The 15097-nt window shown below is 36.9% G+C and overlaps 1 protein-coding gene across 6 annotated transcripts; it reads right to left on the bottom strand.

Annotated features, from left to right (window-relative positions):
* Nucleotides 1–485: 485 nt before the first annotated feature.
* LOC120302564 (centrosomal protein of 135 kDa-like) lies at nt 486–13392 on the bottom strand. 6 transcript variants are annotated; one of them, XR_005555168.1, is made up of 10 exons: nt 12707–13385; nt 10856–11024; nt 9913–10023; nt 6925–7110; nt 6388–6597; nt 5935–6137; nt 4571–4675; nt 3061–3201; nt 1241–2030; nt 486–720 (listed from the first exon to the last, which is right to left on the bottom strand). XR_005555168.1 is itself a non-coding variant. In XM_039331148.1 (10 exons), the coding sequence occupies exons 2-9, from the start codon at nt 10916–10918 to the stop codon at nt 1279–1281; spliced, it is 1068 nt and encodes a 355-aa protein (XP_039187082.1). In that variant the 5' UTR covers nt 10919–11024; nt 12707–13392; the 3' UTR covers nt 486–750; nt 1241–1278. The 6 variants fall into 6 exon arrangements, 5 of the variants coding, with proteins under 5 accessions (XP_039187082.1, XP_039187081.1, XP_039187079.1 ...); XM_039331148.1 differs by having other exon boundaries at nt 486–750; nt 1241–1327; nt 12707–13392; XM_039331147.1 differs by having other exon boundaries at nt 1241–1327; nt 12707–13391.
* Between the last annotated feature and the right edge of the window lie 1705 nt (nt 13393–15097).

The raw sequence follows: 15097 nt of genomic DNA, 5'->3' as shown, positions 1-15097 counted from the left end.
AATCTGGCTTCCTCATTGACCTTGCGTGTCATAAATTCTTAGGAAGGTTATAAATGTCAATTCCAAGACCCTGAGACACTGCAACCATTGTACATACAGGCCAGTTGCCACGCACCTGAACTTAGATTATGTGACTGTGAGGCTGCTACAACAATCGTTAAGTGTGAAAATGCCATTGTATTTTTGAATGGCCATTAATCAAATGGTTGTAAATTCAGGATTATCCATATTCTGAAAGACAGAGTTTCATGTTATCTTAAAAATTAAGCAAGACTTTTTAATTAATCTGGTATTCTATATCAGGAAATGTTTAATATTTTTATATGTCTTTATTAATACTTTAAATATTTTTTTAAGTTGAGTTTGTGTTTATCGTAATCTGAACGCACATCATTTAACTTAATCTGATATCAATATGAAAAGCTTCTTTTAATACCCAGAAGAGCCATTTGTATTCCTGCTTTACACAGCACAGAAAACAGGAATTGTATGACATATTAAAAACAGTAATGATTTATTTTTTTTTAATTTTTAAAACAGTGACGTAAAAAGATACCATGTGAATTATCAATCAGTACTTAAAACTATATGTTTGGGTTCGTCTACTGAGACCATCATTCCAGTTTATGAATATACTTTATTATAATAAGCTGTCATTACATTTAGGAATTGGCTCGTCGTTCTCTGTTGAATGGCATTTTCTGTTCTTCTTGCCAATGTCTATAAGGAGAACCGGGAAAAAATTTTTTCCTTCAAAGAATATAAATCAATCTGCAATTATTCCTTGAAAACTGAAATTACTTTATTTAATTATAATATCATTAGTATTGTCTTCTTAGTGATATCAAGCACATTAGTAACAACACACAATCCAAAATTAATGCTATAGAATGACAACATTAGGGGATATACGCCCCAATCCAAGATTCCATGTACTTTTGGTTACACAGATGTATTATTTGTGGCCAAGAATGTTCCTGTTACTTTAATTCATGGATTTTCTTCAGTATTTAAATTTCTCTTTTTTAAATAAAATATCCCCAAACATAGGCAAGTTATGCCCCAAATAGCTCTGGAGTTAAATGTTTTAGTGATTAGTGCAGATTGCTGGTTGAGGATAATGTCAAGATGGTATAAAGCTCCTGTCAGTTAAGGAACGTACTGTTTCTGATAACTTGTTATTACTTTGTGACAAGAACTACAACATGATTAATTTCCTTGCAATAAAGTTCATTCTTACCTAATTAGTTTTGTATTTTAAACTGCATCATTTTGTCTTTAAAAGCTGGAACTCAGGTGTGTCAATTCCTCAAACTTTACTTCAGAACTTCAAAAAAAGGAACAACATTGCTAAATGACTCTAAGACAGACATGATATCACATTATTTATACTATCATAATTTAATGTATATAAATTTGTTTTTTAATATAAAACATTTTTTAAAATGCAATGGTACTTCATTTTAGAGACAAAATTTAAAAGACGCCTTTTATTGTTAATGATGTAACATTTGTGCTCAGGTTAAAGGGCATTATTAAACTGAGCATAATTTATTAATACATACATACACACATTTTATAAAATTACTGGTATGAAAACAACCTCAATAATAGATATAAGTCATGATTAAAGGACTTTTCATCTTCCATATTTATTTGCTTTGTGATCAATAGCAACTACAGACTGCCTGTAGCTCATCTAACTGAAAATGAATAACCTTGAAAAAGAGATAACAATAACAAACCACACTATTACCTCCAATTCAAATGTTTAGTCTTAATTTTCAGGGCAAACCTATTAGAATTATTAAAAACCAACCCAGCCTATGTATGACAGCAGAATGTTGCAAAGTTTGATTACACACTAAGTGCTCCCACACAATTTCTTGTTGTTTCAATAATCCTAGTATTAATGATTTAACATTTTAGAGGTAGAATTCAAGTCAACGCTGACAGTGAGTCCAAACATGGAAACATCGCATTATTGTTCTGCTTTTAAAGTAACTGATTAATCCTTGAAGCCCACATTTCTAAGAAGAAAGAAAATGGAATGATTATATTGAAAACATGCCCATTAAGAATGAATAATTTTAGAATATTGTGTTTTTTTAGAATGTACAGTAGTGGCCAAAATTGTGGAAACCTTTTGGGAAAAGTGTACAGTAGAAATGCCACCTTTGGTTAAGTTTCCACCAATTTTTTTTTCTAATTTCTTTATAACTGTAGCCTTGTTCACTTAATAATACTATTTTACATCGCTTTCTGGGCAACCAGTCAACTCTTTGCACCATTACTTTAATTTTATTACGTTTTACAAGCTCGCTAAATGAAAGAACACAAAAATACCCAACCAACTTGATACTGATGACATAACACACTGACAAACGTCCTCCTCTCAGCTTCAATACATGACATCAATAACTGAATCCTACTGTGATCTGATTGGCTCATTGCCAAAACAAGGTGACACCTGATTGGCTCTCTAAACATTCACGCTCATTGGCTACAATCAGATGAAAGAAAGCTACCCGAGATCAATCTAAGCAAGTTGTGCTTCCTTTTTCTGGTTATTTGGCTATAACTTTTCATAGACTACAGTACAGATAATTGAACAAACGTTATTGCATTACATTCTTGATTAAATTATTTTTCCATTGATATATAATTGTATGGTACTACTCCCCCCAAAAAAATGGTGTTATTAGCCATCGAACCTCAAAAATACACTTTTCCCAAAAAGTTTCCACAATTTTGGCCACCACTGTATACTTTGTGCCTCAAGTTAGATCATATCATAACTAGGCCTATCTTCAAAATCCAATACTCACATAATTTTAATTACACAAAGCACCCAACAATAGGTATTACTTATCTACCTGCCCTCATCTCTCCCACATTAAAGAAGGTAAAGATAACACTCAGAGCTAACTTTCTAAAAGTACTTTGTCTCTGGGAGAAATCCAAAATACAGATCCAATCTCATGTTTTAATTTTGAAATATTATGCCAATTAATCGTATGCCCCAAAAGTAAACAAACACCTAGCGGCTTAATTACTTACTTTTCTGTCCGTTCTGTTGTTACTGAAAATGCTCTCTCTGGAGAATGCGATGGAGATCTCAAAGTTGAGCTAAGTGGCGATGAGGTAGGTAAAGAAGTGGTAGAAAACCCGAGTCGTCGCATCTCTTGGATGGCACGTTCCCTATTAAGTAGAAAATTACAACTGAACTCTGGTTGCCCTTCCAAATATTTTCTCACACGGAAAACAAGAATGGCCACCCTTTCCCCACACAGCAAACTGGAATCCTTTAAAAAAATATTCTCTTCTTTACTAGCTGCGAGAAAGTGTTTTGTTTTTCTTAACGTTCAATCAGAATTTGCTTTCCAGGAACTTTAGATAATACAGGTAGTCCTTGACTTAAAACCATTCTTTCAACCACCAGGAGAGGTTACAATAGCCCTGAAAAATGTGACCGTTGACCCATTTTTCTCACTTGTGACCGCTGCAGCACCCCCATGGTCTTGTGATCAAAATTTGGATGGTTCACATTTGTAACGGTTGCTGTGTCCAGGGGGTGTGTGTCTCGTGATGACCTTTTGCGACCTTCTGGCAAGCAAAGTCAATGGGGAAGTTAGATTCACTTAACAACCGCGCTACTAACTTAACAACTGCAGTGATTCACTTAACGACTGTGTCAAGAAAGGTCGTAAAATGAGACAAAATTCACTTAACCACTGTCTTTGCTTAGCAGTGGAAATTTTGGATTTAATTGTGGTCGTACGTTTTAGGCGGTACAAAAATTAGTTGAAGAGAGCTTAGTAAGGATAGGTCTGACTTCAAAAGTGATTTTTTTTTTTTTCCTGGCTAGGACAATAGGATTGGTATAAAGGTGTTGTAAGCTGAAAACTGGTTAAACTTTAGGTTTCCTATATTCATTGCTGGGCTGTAGCGTGTGCATAGTCTTGTGCATAAATGCTACCTCTGTCTTTCTCCTTCCTAGTGACCCTGAAAAATATCAAATGAAAGGAGGAGGAAACAACAAAGAACGGATCCTCAGCAGATAGCAGTAAAAGTGCCCTCCTACCAGCCCGTTAATCAGCTACTTGTTGGTTTCCTGATGCTGTTTGCACTGGCAAACTATCTGCTTAGTGGGAGGAAGCCTTGTTCAATCTAAGCAATGTATGATTGACCCCAGCTTTGTTCCCACTTTAAGAGGTTTTTTTTTTTTGAAAAAAAGTATCAATTTCCACCGATGCTTAACTGAAAGGACTTGTGGTACTTACTGATAGACATTTTGAAAATGTATTTTACTGCAGTTAGTTTATTTTAAATAGTAATATTCAATATAATGGATTTTGAACATGCCCCTTGTTTGCTTTGTAAGTTGTAAATCATAATCGTATGGAAAGAAGGGTAAGAAATAGATTGTATAACTAAGAAACCATACCGAAAATTAATTATTAAACCAGTTTTAGCATTTTCGGTGCAACACTATAAAGCCTGCTTTTATAGTTTCCTCCTTAAATGGGATTCAGAATAGTTGCCTTTTTAATAAAGCTAATTCACATACCGTTCAAATTGCTCTGTTGTCAGCTGTCTTTTCACAATATCATAATCAGTCTGCAGCTGTGCAAGTTTATTTCGCAGTATAGAAACTTCTCTGCTGAGACTTGTTCTAAAAATATTGCAAAACAAAGAGAAAAATATCTACTACACATTCACAGATGTCATTGTACAAGAACTTTTAAAATAGCTGCAAACAAATAAACGGAGACCTAGAAATTAAGAAAAAATACCCACACTTGTGCATACACATGCAAAAAGGTCTTAAAGAAACCTCCAATTTATCACAAAACAGTCTACTTAAAATATGTATATTTGGAAATGCATTCGCCTGAAACTTAAAGCAATGCATGCATTTGACACATTGCTGACAGAATTTCTTCTGTATTGCAAGTGGCTATAATGAACAATATACCTTATTTTCCGGCATATAAGGCAACCCGGCGTATAAGACGACCCCCGACTTCAGCGCTGAGTTTCATGCCTAGAAAGACGTCTTATACGCCGGAAACTACCATTATTTCTAGCGTATAAGACGACTCGGTGTATAAGACGACCCCTGACTTCGGCGCCAATTTCAACGCTTTCAAAAGTCGTCTTATATGCTGGAAAGTACGGTACTTGCATATGAATAGGCAATACTACATGCATTTGTAGTGACGATCGTAATAAAAACAGTGTTTTTTGAACCTGGCAACTTTACGTTTTATGGGCCTCAACTCCCAGAATTCCCAAGTCCTCCTGACTAAGGAATTCTGGGAGTTCAAGTCCACACATCTTCAAGCTGCTAAGTTTCAAAAGCACTGATCTAAATTGTTTTTCACCGCTGAAGAACACAGATTGCACATGTTGCTTTTAGCATATTCTGCTTTATATCTTATACTTTGCATAGCAAAGTGTACCGTGCAAGGTAAGAAAATAACCGTACTTTCGTGAAAGAAATTAAAGATGAGTAATTTCTAGGAGCATTGCTCCTAGAAGCACGAAGCCGAAAACACCAGCCTAAAGATGATGAATGCTCCTAGAAGCACGAAGCCGAAAACACCAGCCTGAAGATGACGAATGCTCCTAGAAGCACGAAGCCGAAAACACCATCCTGAAGATGATGAATGCTCCTAGAAGCACGAAGCTGAAAACACCATCCTGAAGATGACGAATGGGACTTTGTCGAAACGTCGCCAAGACACTTCCAATTTGACGCGGGAGAAAACCCGAATAACCAAAGACCTACATACAAACACCTGCGAAAACCTCAGAAAACACACACACACACACACACACACACATATATATTCAAAAATGGAGACACTAAATTACAAACAGCTGAAAGAAAATATTATGAAACTGGTCATTTTATACTTTTCAACATACAATTTACTTTCTGAGAGAGTTAATTTGTCTTTGAGCAATTGTATCTCTGAATCCTTTTCATGGGTTATTAAATGATTCTGAAAATCGTTGTCTCTGCTGGTAGCCAAGAGTGTTTCCAAGTTTTGTATTGTAAGCCGCTCACTTGACAATTGCTTTTTTAATAGCTCTGCTTCTGCCTTTGCATCTTCATATTCAGACACAATCTAGAACATAAAAAAGAATTTCTTTAGTAAAAAACCTCACAGTAAGTAAACCCATAGTTCCTGTCCACCTCTCCATTAAACCCTTCTTTACTCCACATCCTTCTCATCTCTCCCAGGGAGGCTTTTCAAGCCACAGTCACTGCAAGACGAATTTTTAATCTTAGAATATATATCTATTTTACTGTCAACATTTTACCTTAAATAAAAAAAATGATTTATATCCTGTAAGAATAACATTTTTCTCTTTTACCCTCTCAAACTCCATAGATTTGGATGTTAATTGGCGTGAGACTAGATCTTTGCTAGATTCCAGTTTGACACATAGATCTCTAACGGCAGATACATCCTGATTTATTGAAGATTTTTCTTCTTTTTCACGTCTGAGCATTTCTTCCAGCTTGGCCATATTTTTTGCCATTGAAGAGATTTGAGATTCGTAAGTTTGATGTGCAATGATGTGCTGCATGAAAGACAAAAGTAACTCTTTTTAGAAGCCTGGATGAGGTGCTCCTATTACATTTTCCTCTTTGCACTGAGTTATTGGGAAACAAACAAAATAATATATCAACTTGAAGTATTTTTCTGTTTCAAAATACATTTACAACCATTTGCAAGACTTAACAAGTACTGGGCAAGAGCAGGCATAAATCTAAAATTAGTTATCCCCCTGAGAACATACAGATGATTAATGCCATCTGCTCCTTGTACAAATTTTCAATTAATCTCCAGGTATTTGATTAAGAAAAGCACATTAAAATGGTCTGGGTAGCTATAATTTTATAATTACCTCTTGGATTTCTTTTTCCAGTAATTCTACTCTTTCTTTAAGGTGTCTTCGTTCAGTATCAACTGAAAGGAGCTCTAATCGTACTGAGCTGTTTTGTCCCTCAGCTTGATGGGCCTTTACTTCCCAATCTTCGGCTTGGCTATGAAGCATCTGGAACTTCTCCAATAATTCTTTATTTTCTCTTTCCTAATATTAAGAGAAAATGCATTCACTGAGCAATAAGTCACTGAAATGTCTCAGCTACTATTTGGCCTCTCTTCTGTTTAGAAATTGTCAACAACTTGTTCCACTGAAGAAACCTGAATATATGTTATTTTCCATATGAGCCAACCCAGTACTTCAAGATTAAATTATCATACTGTTGCAGTTAAGACTTTAAAAGATTTGAGGCAGATGTTACAGTAATTGATCATTACACATAAGAATGTAATACCTTAATTTGCCACACTGATTTTACAATAAATAATTTGGTTTTTTTGTTGTCTAGCTCAGGGGTAGGTAACCTTGGCTCTTTTATGACTCGTGGACTTCAACTCCCAGAATTCCTGAGCCAGCATGGCTGGCTCAGGAATTCTGAGAGTTGAAGTCCACGAGTCATAAAAGAGCCAAGGTTGCCTACCCCTGGTCCAGCTAGATGTATGTATAAAAAAGCAGCCTGGCAACCAAATGTGAGTTAGTCCGCTCTATTTGTCCCCCTGTGGTTGAAAGCTGGACCTTAAAAAAGCAAGACAGGAAGAAAATTGACTCATCTAAGCTGTGGTACTGGAGAAGGCTCCTGCATATTCCTTGGAGAGCAAAGGTGACTAACAAGCAAGTACTGGAGTACATAATGCTGGACATGTCACTGGGAGGCAAAATCACAAAACAGTGTTTCACTTATTTTGGCCCTGTCATTGGGGGAATTCACTGAGAAAGCAATTAAGTTTGAAAGGAAACAAAGAACATGGTGGCTGGACACCATCAAAGCTGACACCAGCCAGAGCACAGAACCGCTCAAAGAAATGCAAGATCGGAAGCTGTGGAGAAATTTGGCCATAGAATCACCAAGAGTCAGACACAACTGAATGGATAACACCATCATCATCTGTATGTATATACACTAGTTACATACTGGAATTTTTAAATACAACAAACCTAGACATCTATATATGCCTAGATATACCTACTTATATGTGTATATTAATGGCTCGATCACAATTGTGCCTCTGTGACAAAGTCCCAGCTTGTTTTAAATCCGATGATAATTCTTAATAATACCCTTCCTAATTTTCATAGAAATGGTGGAAGCTTGTGGCATGTGGCTTAAATATTATAAGGCTAAGAAAGGACATTCCCTCAATGTTACTCTTTTCTCGTAAAAGAATAGATTGAAGAATTTTTCCTTGCGTGCTTAATTTTTGAATTTTGAAGAATTTTTCCTTGAGTAAAATGTATCGTTTTTCCTTGCGTAAAATGTATGAATTTTGAAGAATTTTTCCTTGCGTAAAATGTATCTTATTTAAATTTTATAAAATTTAGCTTATTTATAAAATTTAAATAAGATACATTTTATTTTTGAATTTATACAATAGTTGAAGGCTAGAAGCTGGGAGGCCATGAATTCTAGTCCTGCCTTGGACACGAAGCGGTGGGTGAGTTTGGACCAGTCACTCTAAATCACGTGAAGTATTAATACCACTTTACAATGCCTTGGTAAGGCCACACTTGGAATACTGCATCCAGTTTTGGTCACCACGATGTAAAAAAGATGTTGAGACTCTAGAAAGAGTACAGAGAAGAGAAACAAAGATGATTAGGAGACTGGAGGCTAAAACATATAAGGAACAGTTGGTGGAACTGGATATGTCTAGTTTAGTGAAGAGAAGGACGAGGGGAATCATGATAGCAGTGTTCCAATATCTCAGGGGCTGTCACAAAGAGGGAGTCAAGCTATTCTCCAAAGCGCCTGAGGGCAGGACAAGAAGCAACAGATGGAAACTAACCAAGGAGAGAAGTAACCTAGAACTAAGGAGAAACTTCCTGACAGTTAGAACAATTAACCAGTGGAACAACCTGCCTCCAGAAGCGGTGAATGCTTCAACACTGGAAGTTTTTAAGAAAAAACTGGACAGCCATTTGTCCGAAATGGTATAGGGTTACCTGCCTGAGCAGGGGGTTGGACTTGATGGCCTCCAAGGTCCCTTCCAACTTTTATTATTATTATTATTATTATGGATCATCGCACAATCAGCCAGATGTTCAGACTGGATTTGGCATTTTGTCTACCTATTGAGTCCTTACCCAGGATCTGGGATAGGCAGATGTGGATGTTTGATGGTATTACAGATATCGTTGCAGGATGGAAGCAGTTCCTAGTAAGGCCGCCTTTTGCAATTGACTAATAGCAAATTTGTCAATGCCAATGGTGTTCAAGTGGTATTATTATTATTATTATTATTATTATTATCTCCTCTCGGCCATAGGAAGAAAGCAACGGTAAACCACTTCCAAATATGTCGCCAAGGAAACTGTATGGACTTTTCCATGTGGTGGCTTGAGTTGTGTAGTGACCAATAGTGACTTGAAAGCCCCAAACCAAAATTGATTTATTAAAAAGATAATCTTCTTATATAAATAAAAATGTAAATGTTCTTTTGTTCAAAATCTTAAATCTACGAAAGTTCTTCACCGATTGCTTTGAAATTTTGATACAATGTTGCATTCGAATATGTGCGTGTTTTTATATACCTATATTATATAGATGTCACACCTGTGACAGGTAAAAACATGATTTTTTGAAAACATGTAAAAACATGCTTTTTTGGAAAAACAGCGCCATCTGTTGAACGTAATCTGTATATCTGCACACACAATGGAACAACAAAAAATATTGTATACTCACAAGCATTGTGAAATTAAACATATTACAAATGTGAGCTTTCTCTTTTCTTTCTTGAGCCACAGCAACGCGTGGCTGGGTACAGCTAGTATTTTAATAATATTTCTCACCTTTAAGGATATTAAACTTTCAAATCTGGACACTTCAGTAATGTAATTATGAACTCTAACTTTCAGTTCTTCTTTTTCACGTAACGTTACTTCCAATTCAGTCGAGATCACCTGTTTAAATTACATACTGTTAGACATATTATTCACAAAGTAAATAAGCCACACGCTGGCCAAGCAGTACACTTAAATATGATCTATTCCATATCAAAATTGAACCAACAGAGAGGCAGCTCATAACAGCATTTCTCTTGGTTATTAATTATGCAAATTAAAAGAACAAAAAAAAATCAGCATTCAGTCTTGTGACTTCCAATCTATGGGTAAGTAATTTTCCTTATGGAAAATTTGGGACAATGCCTATTTTGGCATTGATACTTGGCATTGGCAGTGCTCATATTGGTATTAATACTATAACTTTAAAAAAGTTAACTGATACCTAATTAAACATTTTAAGTGATATAATTATTCAACGTTTATACCAGTCAACATTAAACTAGAACAGTTACCACACTAGAAAAAAACACATAAATTGAATATACATTCAAGCAGGCCGTTACAGAACTTTTTCTGGAAAAATTGTGAAATATATAGCCATGAGGGATTTATCTTTATCAGTAAATACAGAGAAGAATAACTATGAGTCTCTGATGTTTTAACCATGATAGGAGAAAACATTGTCATTCAGAATAACAGTTGAAAGCATTGAAAAAAAAAATAACTGGGAAGGAGAACAGTCTGAGATAGTCTAGCTATCACAGTTAGCTAAACTAGAAATACATGTTCAAGTTGGAATGCTAGAAAAAGAGTGGTCAGAAGTGAAAGGCAAGGAAGGAAAAGAATTCACTACAGCAGGGGTCCCCAACCCTGCCCACTTTATGACTTGTGGATTCCAACTCCCAGAATTCCTCAGCCAGCCATGTGTACGATATGAATTACTTTGTACCTGGTTTTCTCTAGTCATTGTGGCTAGATCATCCTGTAATCTTCTGTTTTCCTTCAAAGCCATTTCTTTTATTCTGGCAGTTTCCCCAAGCTCTGAGTGTATTCCATCAAACTGGCGGTGGAGACTGGCAAGTTCACGGTCTTTCCCATTTAAGGTATCCTTTAATTGGCTAATAAATGAGGGATTTAGAAAATCTTAAAACATAATTTATCTTTTTTGCAATACTGTAAGTACACTATGGTCACCATTTAAAAATTATAGCAATTAATTAAAACATGCTTTTGTACTGAATAGTCCCAAAGATATTTTACGTGTTACCAAGTACAGAGCTATTTTTGTAACTGAACATGTATCCGTCATGTTTCTGTAGAACAGGGGTAGTCAACCTTGTCTCTTTTATGACTCGTGGACTTCAACTCCCAGAATTCCTGAGCCAGCTTAGCTGGCTCAGGAATTCTGGGAGTTGAAGTCCACGAGTCATAAAAGAGCCAAGGTTGACTACCCCTGCTGTGGAACAACTAAATCACCAAGCATTTGGGAAATTATACCTGAATTTTTTGCACTATGGCACAAATGGCAGCATTGGTGGAAGACAGATATGATGCTAAGTTTTAATTAGCTTTAATCTAGTTTGTAGAATAAGCTAAATCTGGTTCATAGCCAAGAAAACCATAGCATACTTCCCTATTAAAATTAGCTATTGTTGTTTCTAGCTACTCTACTCTTGACTGTGAAGCACTTTCTAAACTGCAGAGTAGCAAAGTATATTCCTTGCAGCCAAACAGTAGTATAAGGGGCAAGTAGCAAGAGAAATTTTGAGACTTTTTTTGACAAGAGGAAAATTAACATTCTCAAATATGCCTCCCATGCCTTGCATTCTTTTTAAAACTTTTAAGGAAAAAGTCCTTTCTGCTATATATGTTCTTTCAGTAAACAAATTTTCCTTATTAATTAAAATTTTATTAGGAAACAACCAGCAAATCAGATGTTAAAATACTGCAAATGCTGAAGAGATAAAGTGAGATGAATTGTAGCAAAAAAAAAAGCCCCACCGCTTAACACAGTGGTTCTCAACCTGTGGGTCGGGACCCCATTTGGGATCGAACGACCATTTCACGGGGGTCGCCAAACAACGCAGTCTGCCATTTTTCCCCCTTTTCCTTAGCTGTGCTACTCCCTTTTATTCTATGGCTTTTGAAAGCCAATAGAATAGACTCTCTTGAATAGAGTCTAATTCTATTGGCTTTCAAAAGCCAATAGGAATTGTCCAGGCTGTCTCTGCCCTGCTGAGCCCGCCAAAAGTCCCATTCTGCAAACGGTGCTGCACCAGGTGAGTAGTCCTCGACTTACGGCCGGTTGAATAGTCTTCGATTACAACCAGTTGGGGGTCACGGCATTAAAAAGATTGAGAACCACTGGCTTAACAGGATAGTTTTAGCTGACTAGGCTTTTAACTAAAACTAGCAAACACATTTGGTGAGGTTTACTACAGCTTGCTAGGATCAGATGTGTATTTAATGTCTTTTTTTTTTAATGGAAAGTAAAGGAATTTACTTTTTCTTCAAGGCTGCTTTGTATTCACATCTTTGTAGTCAGAGGATAGATAGAACAACGAAATACATTGTTGAGTAAAGGAAGATACAAAATTTAGACATATTAATAATTCATTTAACCCAAATTAAAATAACAAACCAGCCATTCCAGGTTTTCTACCTCAAACTAATGAACATAATTTGTAAGTAACTTGGTTTCATAAATAAACCAGAGTTATAATAAATAACGGCTCACCATTATGGGATAAAGCAATTACAGAGCACATTGTACATAAATGTAAGTCTGTATATAACTTACTGAGCTTATTGTATATAAAAATAAACAGAGGGCTGGGGCACAGTACTCTTTGTTCTTCCCCTCATCATCATCATCATCATCATTATCATCACCACCACCATCATTTTATCCACTGCAGGATGAACGCCTCTTCCACATGTTTCCAACCAATACGATCCCAAGCTTTCTTTTGCCAATTGGGCAAGCCATACTTGGCTGAGGTCGTCAATCCATCTTGTTCTAGGTCTTTTTCGTGGACGCTTTTTATCAAGTGGGATCCATTCTATGACTGCCTTGGTTCACCTGCCATCAGTTCTTCTTTCTATATGACCATTTCCATTCTTTTACTCTCTTGATGGCATCGTATGCTTTCGTTTGTTCTCTAATCTATGTGCGAGTCTTTCTATCTTGTCTTGTGATGCTGAGCGTGTATCTTTTTAGATTCTTTGCGCCACTCTTAGCTTTTGTATCAACTGTGTGGTTAGTGTCCATGTTTCACTGGCATATGCTAGAGCAGGTAGCACACACTGATCGAAAACTTTTCAAGCATAGGAGGAAATTATGCTTAGTTTGCCGAATGCCTGCCAACCACATTTAACACACCGTTCAATTTCTTTTATTGTATCATCTTCCACTGAGATCCATTGGCCAAGATATATGTAGTTGTCGACTACATCTAGTTCTTCTCCAGATATATATCTCTCTATATATATATCTCTATATTTGTTTTCTGTTATCTCTCTATATATCTCTATCTCTATCTCTCTCTCTCTCTCTCTCTCTCTCTCTCTCTATCTATCTATCTATGTAGGTCTTTGGTTATTTGGGTTTTCTCCCGTGTAAAATTGGATTTTACGCGGAAGAAAACCCGAATAACCAAAGACCTACATACAAACACCCGCGAAAACCTCAGAAAAGAAAAGAAAGAAGATTTCTTTCTCCCATATTTGGGCTGACAGGGTGTTCATTCAAGGTATATATATATATATATATTTGTTTTCTGAGGTTTTTCCGCGGGTATTGTATATAGGTCTTTGGTTTTCGGGTTTTCTCCCGCATAAAATTGGAAGTGTCTTGGCAACGTTTCGACGAAGTCACATTCGTCATCTTCAGGCTGGTGTTTTTAGCTTCTTGCTTGAGCAGCAATGTGTGGTTTAGCTGTTTCTTCCTTTTAACTGCCAGTGAGGGTATGAACTGATTGGGTGGGAGCTTGGCTGTGTTCTGATTGGGTGGAGGTGTGTTCTGAATGGTTATGGGCTTGGCTGTGCTCTGATTGGCTGGGGGAGTGTTCTGTTTGGTTGTGCTCAGGTTAGTCTGAGTTGCAGAGGGGTTTAAGATTTTGGGGTTAGGTAGTCGTTTGTCAATAAGGGCAGGTTTCCAAATGGCTGGTAGGCGGGAGGTATCATCTCGCTTGTTCATGCTGTGTGGGCGTTTTTCTATCTCGATGGCTTCTCTGATTATTCTGTTATTAAAATGTTCACTTTTGGCAATGGTTCTGGTATTTTTAAAGTCAATTTCATGTCCTGTGGCTTTAAGGTGTTGGACCAGGGAAGATTTTGGTTCCTCTTTTTTGACTGAGTTCTTATGTTCTTCAATGCGTGCACTTATTCTTCTGTTGGTTTGTCCGATGTATGTGGTGGGACAAGTGGTGCATGGGATTTCGTATACTCCTTGATTTTCTAATTCAATTTTATCTTTGGGGTTTCTAAGGATGGTGGATAGTTTTCTGTTTGTGCAGAATGCTGTTTTGATGTTGTGTTTATGGAGGATCTTACTGATTCTGTCTGTGATGCCTTTTATGTATGGGAGGATGGCTTTGGCCGTTTTCTTGTCTTTGTCTGGATTTGGTGGGGGTTTCTTTTTGGATTAGTTTGTATCTTATTTCTATGGAATCCATTGATGTTAGTACAATTAGGTGAAGTGTGGTATTTTCGGGTTTTAGGTGTTTGTTCGTCAGCTAAGCGTTTTGTTCTGGATGAGTGTCCTTGGCTACAGAGTTGGATCTGTGCTGGGTGGGTTGTGAGAGAGCGTGTCTGAATAGCGGTTTTGTGTGTGGTTTTCTTCTGGTAGAATGGGTGGTCCTAGGGAGCCATTGGATTTCTTTAGACCTAGCATCCAGGAAGTGGAAGTTGGTTGTTAGCTTCTGTTTCCATGGTGAACTGTATTTTGGGTGTAGGCTGCAGAACACTCCCCCAGCCAATCAGAACACAGCCAAGCCCCTAACCATTCAGAACACCCCTCCACCCAATCAGAACACAGCCAAGCTCCCACCCAATCAGTTCATACCCCCACTGGCAGTTAAAAGGAAGAAACAGCTAAGACCACACATTGCTGCTCAAGCACGAAGCTGAAAACACCAGCCTGAAGATGACGATGTGACCTTCGTCGAAACGTTGCCATAGACACTTCCAT

Source organism: Crotalus tigris, unplaced genomic scaffold (genome assembly GCF_016545835.1).
Source record: "Crotalus tigris isolate CLP2741 ecotype Arizona unplaced genomic scaffold, ASM1654583v1 scf7180000024434.1680833, whole genome shotgun sequence".
Taxonomy (NCBI): Eukaryota; Metazoa; Chordata; class Lepidosauria; order Squamata; family Viperidae; genus Crotalus; species Crotalus tigris.
Note: the sequence above shows the minus strand (reverse complement) of the source record. Positions and strands in the feature narration are given on the sequence as shown.

Coding starts and splice junctions, on each gene's coding strand:
- LOC120302564 (XM_039331145.1), bottom strand. CDS start 10,918: ATGGCTTTGAAGGAAAACAGAAGATTACAGGATGATCTAGCCACAATG. Junction 3,202..4,570: donor ACAACAGAGCAATTTGAACG/GTATGTGAATTA, acceptor TCTACTTAATAG/GGAACGTGCCATCCAAGAGA. Junction 1,328..3,060: donor ACAACAGAACGGACAGAAAA/GTAAGTAATTAA, acceptor CTTTTTTTGAAG/TTCTGAAGTAAAGTTTGAGG.